This window comes from Rhinopithecus bieti, unplaced genomic scaffold (genome assembly GCF_001698545.2).
Source record: "Rhinopithecus bieti isolate Rb0 unplaced genomic scaffold, ASM169854v2 scaffold_34391, whole genome shotgun sequence".
Classification (NCBI taxonomy): domain Eukaryota; kingdom Metazoa; phylum Chordata; class Mammalia; order Primates; family Cercopithecidae; genus Rhinopithecus; species Rhinopithecus bieti.
In genome coordinates this window covers 33,728-41,564 of record NW_016814542.1, presented here as the reverse complement: position 1 = coordinate 41,564, position 7,837 = coordinate 33,728, and the positions used below count along the sequence as shown (strand labels likewise).

At 45.4% G+C, this 7,837-nt stretch overlaps 1 protein-coding gene across 1 annotated transcript in view; it reads right to left on the bottom strand.

Annotated features, from left to right (window-relative positions):
* Nucleotides 1-7,360, bottom strand: part of LY75 (lymphocyte antigen 75) — a 97,955-nt gene extending 90,595 nt beyond the window's left edge. The window contains exons 1-2 of the mRNA XM_017851308.1: nucleotides 7,217-7,360; nucleotides 1,399-1,770 (exon numbers count right to left, since the gene is read on the bottom strand). Coding sequence (XP_017706797.1) covers nucleotides 1,399-1,770; nucleotides 7,217-7,310 — 466 coding nt within the window. The 5' untranslated portion in view covers nucleotides 7,311-7,360. The remainder of the gene's footprint in view (nucleotides 1-1,398; nucleotides 1,771-7,216) is intronic.
* Between the last annotated feature and the right edge of the window lie 477 nt (nucleotides 7,361-7,837).

Here is a 7,837-nt window from a genome sequence, read left to right as displayed (position 1 = left end):
TTTTTTTTTTTTTTTTTTTTTGGCTCTGTGTTTCCTCTTAGTTGGCAAGTTGGAGAAGGGCTTTTGTGGCACAGAATTTAAATTTGCCATTAAGTCATATCCGGAAAGTGACTGCTTTACTTTTAGGAGGAAACTGGCTCGCAGAAACAGACTGTCAACTATTCAAAGGTTAGGGATTGATGAAAAGGAAAACCCCATCTCTAATTCTCTAATATTTCTCCATAACAGAACTTGACATTCTCAGAATAATTTCTGCTTCCTCACTAGGAAATAGAAAGACTAGAAAGAAAAACTTGTGCGGATGGATAATGGAAAGTATGGAAGTGAAGCTGCTATCCTGACTTTGAGGCCAAATTTAGCTTAAATGATCTTTAAGAGAAGAAGAAAGCCACTGTAAAGCTAGGGAAATTTTTAAAGAAAGGCAAGGGGAAATAATACGACTTAGAGGACATAATTACATGAATATTGACATTTGGTGTAATTTAGAGCAACACAATGAGAAATATTTGCTTGGGAGATAGCTAATTACGTTTAGTGGTTAAAAAAAAATAAATCTACTCATTCTTTAACTTGGAAATTAGTTGTAGTCCAGTGCCTAGACTCAGAGCTAAGTCCGTGGTCAGCTCCCCACAAGGCAATATTAATATATTTATTTTTGGAAGCAACTGAAAACTCCACTCTTAAAATGCTGAATCATAAATATAAACATCAAAATTTGGTTGCTATGCCAAAAATGAAAATAAATAAGAAAATCCACTCAAAATTTTCCCATTTTATCAAAATCCATAGGCAAGAAAAAATACATTTTTCCCCCTTCTCTTTCTTTTCTTTTTTAAGAGATGGGGGTCTCACTATGTTGCCCAGGCTGAAGTGTAGTGGCTATTTACAGGAGTGATCATTACACGCTACAGCCTTGAACTCCTGTGTGCTGAAGTGATCCTGCTGTCTCAGTCTGTTGAGAAGCTGGGACTGCAAGCATGCACCACTACACCTGGCCTTTCTTCTTCTTTTAAAACTTAGAATAAGATCAACATTATTAGATCATTTGACTTTTAGCCTGTAAAAAGGTTTCCTGTTAATCGAATGTTTCCTTTCCTCTAGGCTTTAGAAGACCATCATAAGAACTACATATCTATCTGATGAAATCCCAGGTTTATCACAACATGGCTGTGTGACCTCAGACAAGGCATTTAACCTTTCTTAGCCCTACCTGCAAAGTAGAGGCAAATATGCACTCGTAAGAATGTCACTCAAAGTAACTGCACAGTGCCTGGAACTGAAGAGCTCACTCACTGCCCTTACGAATGTATGACTCTATTTTTACTAAATTGTGCATGTTCAATATCACGTGTGACAAGCTCAACAGCAAATCGGTCAAAGTCCCTCTCTACTACTCACCATGATAAGGCTGGTCACAAAGGCTTTCCTCTGAGCCTCCTTTCTTCCAGACATCAGATGCATTTGAGATTGCTGCGCCATGCCCATTCTTCAGAGCCAGCTGGTACCGGGCAGCACCGTACAGAAAGTGGTGCTCACATTTCCACCACAGCATGACACTGGAGTCACAGCTGAACATTCTTACCTCATTCACCGATTTGGTAATATCTAGGCCAAGGCACTTTTGGGAGTGCAAATGAAAGAGCCGATGCTGAGACACCCACTTCCATAACTTGTCCTCAGTTTCATCACAGTCCTCTGCTACTATCCAGCCATACACTGGCTTGATGCACTTGCCCGTACTTCCATGGACGATGGTGAAGGGGTCATTAGCTGAGTCAAATGGATAGACAGATTGTGGATTATGTGGTTGAAGTGCCTTGCTCCCTACTTGCCGAGGAGAGTCTGAGCACTACTGGACTGTTCCCATCCTCAGACTGTTCCCACTCTTTATAAGCTGCAGGGGACTACACAAGGTGGGACAGTGGTAAGCAGAGAGGCAGTGCAGTGTGTAGGGTCAGAGCACGGGTTCTGGAGCCAGTCCTCCTGAGTCCATATTTTGCTCCTGCTACTTATTAGCTATAGGATCAGGGCAAATCATTTAGCCTGTGTGCTCCAGTTTTCCTGTGATGGGTGTGAGCATGAAAGGAGCTAATCCATGTAAAGCATGTAGAGCAGCATGTATATTTGTTGTTGCTATTTCATGAAAGATTTTTCCCTTCTCATTTAATAAGATAAAAGAAGCTCTTTAGTTTTCATCTCAATGAAAAGTCTAGTTGGGACCATAATTCTGCCTTGCTTACATGTTAGCTACTATGACAGGGTAAATTATTACATGAAAAGTTGATGCTTAACACAGCATGTTCACTATATATATGTTCCTTTCTTCAGATCCAAGTACATAGTGAGGCCTCTGTGGTCCTCTGCCTTAGGGCAAGTTAGTGTGGCCACTAAAAAGGAAAATTTGAGGACAAATTTCTTAAAGACCACTTCCCCCTAGATATTTTTTGGAGGCTTAAATTCATTGCGGTATGTCAGAGGAAACGGGGAAACTTCTGAGGGAGCAGCAGAACAATGGGGGTACAGAAACAAGAAGAAATAGAGATCTGGGTTCTGAGGGTAGGGGAACCTGTGGCCAGCTGCATTGTGGCACCCTCAGGAAGGTGACAGGACCTGGGGAAACCCTGGGGGATTGACTGTGTGGATCACCTAAGAAGGCTGAACCCCAAACTCCAGGAACTACCAGAGTGATGGCTGATGAGTCTTGAGCCACCAGATTCAAGATCCTGTGGGTTTGGACAATGGGAAACCCAGAGGTAACCAGTGGGATCCAATGACTAAAGAAGAATCCTCCCTGAATGTTCCCCTGGGAGTCTGCATGAGCTGGGAAAGACCCCAGTAAGGACAATTATTGAAGTTCTGGCAACCTGGTGGAATGGGAGCTCAGCATCAAATTTAATTTGGTTTTCTGAAAATAAAGTAATGCATTGTATCTTGCACACCTGAGTTTGTGGAATAAGATTCACATCTGTTACAACAAACTATAATCGGATAATTTCGTTAGTTCTTTTACAAAGGAAAATTTTAAACAATTATAGCAGACATCATCATGTTGATAAGAGTAAAGCTAAAATATTTTAGACAAGCTTAAGCAATCACTGTCAATGAACCAGAGTTCAGCAGAAAGACCTATAAAATTTTGGTTCCCCAAAGACACTTTCATTTTGATACCAGCGTCACAGTCACTGGTTTCACTAACACCAGATGCTTTTCCTAGTAATAATTCAAAGGCTTTCAGAGTTAAAAATTCCCATACCAGGGACTGGTGACTTGAGGGGAATTTTACCATGTAAATAATAACTATAAAATTAAGTCTGACGGCAGCTTGAACTTTGGAAGGATTTTTTTTTTCTGTTTTAAATAACAGAAGCAACAACAAGGGAACAACAAGAACAGCAACAAAAATCCTTTAAAGCTTATTTTAAATCTGAATTTTAAAAGTATTCCACAGGGTTGCAGCTAAGGATGTTTGATGTTTGCCATAGCAGCTTTCCTCCCTTACACTTTTTTTTTTTTTTTTTTTGAGATGGAGTCTTGGTCTGTTGCCCAGGCTGGAGTGCAGTGGCACAATCTCAGCCCACTGTAACCTCCGCCTCCCAGGTTCAAGTGATTCTTGTGCCCCAGCCTCCCGAGTAGCTGAGATTACAGGTGCCTGCCATCACACTTGGGTAATTTTTGTATTTTTAGTAGAGATAGGGTTTTACCATGTTGGCCAAGCTGGTCTCGAACTCCTGACCTCAGGTGATCCACCCACCTCGGCCTCCCAAAGTGCTGGGATTACAGGCATGAGCTACCGTGCCCGGCCACATCCCTCACACTTTCTCCTTTGACATTCCTCTGCCATTTTCTGCTTGATGGACACAGGCTGGGAGGACAGTCAACAAAAAAGGAAAATGTACTATAAGATTACTACTTACACTTCCTCTCATGGCATTCTCCCACAATTCAATAGCTACTCAGACCTCTGATCTACATCTTTTCTAAACTATTCTCTCTTGCCTCTCCAAAATAAATCTTGCATTCCAAAATATCAAAAATTACAGAAGAAAAAAGAAGTCTGCTCCTGCAGGAGACGTGCCCATCACCCTTGTTGGAAACATCCCCTCTCCTGCCCTGTAGTCTTGCTGCTATCTTTCCCGGGCATTCCGCTTTGTGCGCTCCATCCCAAACAGGTGAACTGGGGAAGCAGCAGCTTTGCCTTCCTTTGCAGTTTGCAATTCTGCATTTTTCAAAGTTTTTGTAGAATCCAATGGATTAGCTACATTTCTTTGTACAGTGGAAAAAGCAGGAGTTAGGAGTCCTAGATTGAAATGTTAAAACACTACAGGAGAGGTGTGGAGTAGCTCTGTTAAAGTAGAGCTGCCAAACTTCCTAACAAACTGCTACATCTCTGAATATAGACGTTTTTCTCAGACTAACCCCTTGTTTGAACCAAGTATGCAATTGCAATGTTTGATACTTATAGTGGTCACTTAGTACAGATCTTAATTATTCATATACTTAAAGGAAACTTATTAGCCTCCATATATAAGGTACGTATATGCATACATTAGATAGGGAGAGTCCTATCCTTTCATGATGCTTCCCTGTATCTTTCTTTACCTTTAGCAGGAGCTGTTCAAACTGCCTCAGTCTTACGACCCTTATTGGGATAGTAGGTTGAAAAGCCGGAAGGAGGACTGAGAAAGAGTGAACATATTCCCTTATTTAGAAAATTTGGTATAGAAGGACATATAAGCTATTTTAGAAATATATTATACTTTGAAAAGGTAATTACAGAGTAGATTTTATTTTATAAAACTTATTTTATAAAATAGATTCTTTATCGATAGCTTCCTATTAGATTTTGTTCACTTTACAACTTTATACCAGTCCTCAATGGAGTTTTAGTATTTACCTCCAAATACACCATTGGGGCAAATCTAAAAGGCAGAATTTGATGAAAAGAAGCCTCATTACCCTCTAGATACATTTGTATATGCTTCATTTTATATAAATTCTCCAGTGTTTGAGAGAAAATGGCTAAGTAGCATTACCAAAAATTGAAAATAAATTTTAGTATTTTACATCCATCAAAGGAAAATCATCTCTCTCAGTGTTTTCTTATTGTCTGATCACCAAATAATTCCTGCCTTATAACAGCTTCACACATTCCAAAGAGGAGCTGGATATTGACATATATAACCACAGACAAATGGATAGGGAAATAGCTTGGGAAAACAAGAAGGATGAAGATGGCAGCATTTATAATTTCAGGGGAACGTCCATAGATCACATATTAAGCATTTTGTAGAGTCTCTAACATGTGTTCAGAATGTACAGGTAAGTGCAGCAAGACAGAATCAGAAGTCTAGGTTTGTTAGCTCAAAAGTAGGTCCTGAAATGACAGCTGAGTCCATGGCAACGTCCAGGGAGTCAGAAAGTCTTCACGCATGATTGGGTGGTGTTGGCTGGTGAAAACCTCAGGAGTCCCTGACGGATTGGTTTACTTCAAGCTGTTAGCTCTCCAAGCAGCAGAAATGTAAACTAAGCACCTGGCACCTCCCCAAGGACACAGAGGTGCTCCTTCAGTGTTTGGGTGATAGAGGCCACCTGCACAAGCCTAGCCATGCACGTGACGAGGTGCATGCCATCACCAGCATCATGAAGCGGACACTCTTGCCAAACAATTGACCCAAATGGCTGGGGGTTCAAAATTCCAGTGCTTCCCCAAACAAGGCCACAAGTCTGCTCTGAGGGTGAGAGAACATCGATCAGAGTAGCTGCTAGAAGTAAGGAAGGATACAGGATAACAAAACCTGTGGAGACCTAGCACAGGGCAAATAGAGTTAAACCTGGTGCTTTTTGCTTTGGGTCAGTGATAAAGGGCAGTGATTGCAGAGATTGCAAGAATTAAGGAAATCTTGAAATTTGTGAAGAAGATAAAAACAGGACTGAAGCAGATGTAGATGGGAACCAAGAGGTTAGTGATTGAAAAGTTAGTGCATTTTCACAGTAGTTAGTTGTTGCAGTGAACTTTTCCACCTTGGATTGTGGGGCAGGCAGAATAAATTCTCAAGGCAATAAAGGATCTTATTTTAAATGATTCCTTTGGTAGTTCCTAGCACACAGGGTCAAAGGAGACTAGAGAAGTGTGACTCAGAGCAGGGTTCATTTACAGGTCCTTGCTGTAGATAGGATGATAGCACTCACACTCTGAGAAATTTCTTCCCATCACTCTCCGAAGAAGTCTAAACCAGATGGTAACTTAGCTTAGCTGCAAAGAAAATAAGAGCCACCAACAATTTAATGTTTTTCAAATTGCCTGGACAGTCTTTTCCTTCCTCATACAGGCACGATAACAGAAGTGGCCGTTGGGGGGTGGCCCATTGAGTGCCTATGATGCGGCCCAACCAAGAAACAAAGTCCTCTGCACACCTCTCGCCCAGGCAAAAAGAGAAAGTAAAAGCAACCGGTTGCTGCAAAGGGGTGTGGTGGGGTGGCGCTGGCACTACCCTGAACATCAGTGAAGGCTGTTTCTGGTCCTGCTTCCCCATTGAGAGGCAGCAGGTCCCCAGCCAGGCCCTTCAGCGTGGGGCTGTCAGCCTTGCGGGAGCGGGGTCGTTTGGAACTGATAAACCAAAGAGAAGAAAGGCTTGCTGCTCTAGGCGGTGGGTGACGGCATCATAGCTGACTCTTGGTCTTGGTCACTTTCAGAGGAGATGGTTTACTTAACCTGACTGCCTTTCTGATGCGCACCGTAGGCGCAGTAAAATCCGGGAATCGTTGGGAATCCTTGGCACTGTGGGTGGAGGCTCCTCTTGGCCCTGTGGCCAAGGTGACCAAGGGGCGAAGGAAAAGCGAGAACGGCCAGGACAGGACGCAGAGGGTAGATGGGGAACCCCATACTCCAGCAACATTTTATAAGACAGACGACGGAGTAGGGCACCTGGTCAAAAAAGCCTCAGTGAGCCTACTCTACGGTGGCCCGCGTCCCCTCTGCACCAGAAGGGCCCTGTCCTCCCACATCCACCGCGCCCTCCTCCGGGCCCCCGAGGGCACTGGGGCGCCTACTTCGCCAGACCTCCCCTGCGGCTCACTCGTCCGGCTCCAGAGCCCCCCCAACAGCAAAGCAGCCGTGACCTGCGCCGGGGGTGCAGCCCTGCTCCGGGCTGGAAGGCGGCAGAGCTGCGGCGTCGAGGCACCCAGTGGACTGCGGGGCGGACGCGCCCGCGGTTACCTGCGCGGCCAGAGGGTTCCGCTAGCTCGAAGCACCAGAGGAGTAGCATGAGGAGCCCCGCCGGGCGGCGAGGGGTGGCCCAGTCTGTCCTCATCCTGAGCAGGCGCAAGCTTTCGGGCCGGGTCCTCGGGCGCACGCGGCCTCCGCCCCTCGCCCCTCGCCCCTCGCCCCTCGCCCCTCGCCCCTCGCCCCTCGCCCCTCGCCCCTCGCCCCTCCTGCTGAACTCTGCCTGCCCCACCCGCTCCTATATCAGGCCTTTAGGGGCGCCCCGGCCCCGCCCCCGCCGAACCCGACCAATCAGACGTGCGTCTCCTCGGCCCCGGGGCGGAGCGGGCCGGGTGTGGGAAATGAACAGGGCGGGGCGCTAGATACCTCCGTGGGGTGGGACCGGCGAGGAAGAGGGACGTGCGGGTCGGTGGGAGAGCCAGGCACCTCACAGGCTCCTGCACTGGACGGTTCGGTCCCCGCCTCTTCATCAGCCAAGCTGGGGAGATGCGGCCCTTACTGGGACTTGGCACCGCCCTGGTGGGTGGGTTCTGTCAGTTTAGAACCTTGGGCTCTGCCTAGTTCACTGTGGTCAGAGACGACTTCTCCATTCCAGCCTGGACTGGAAAGGGACCC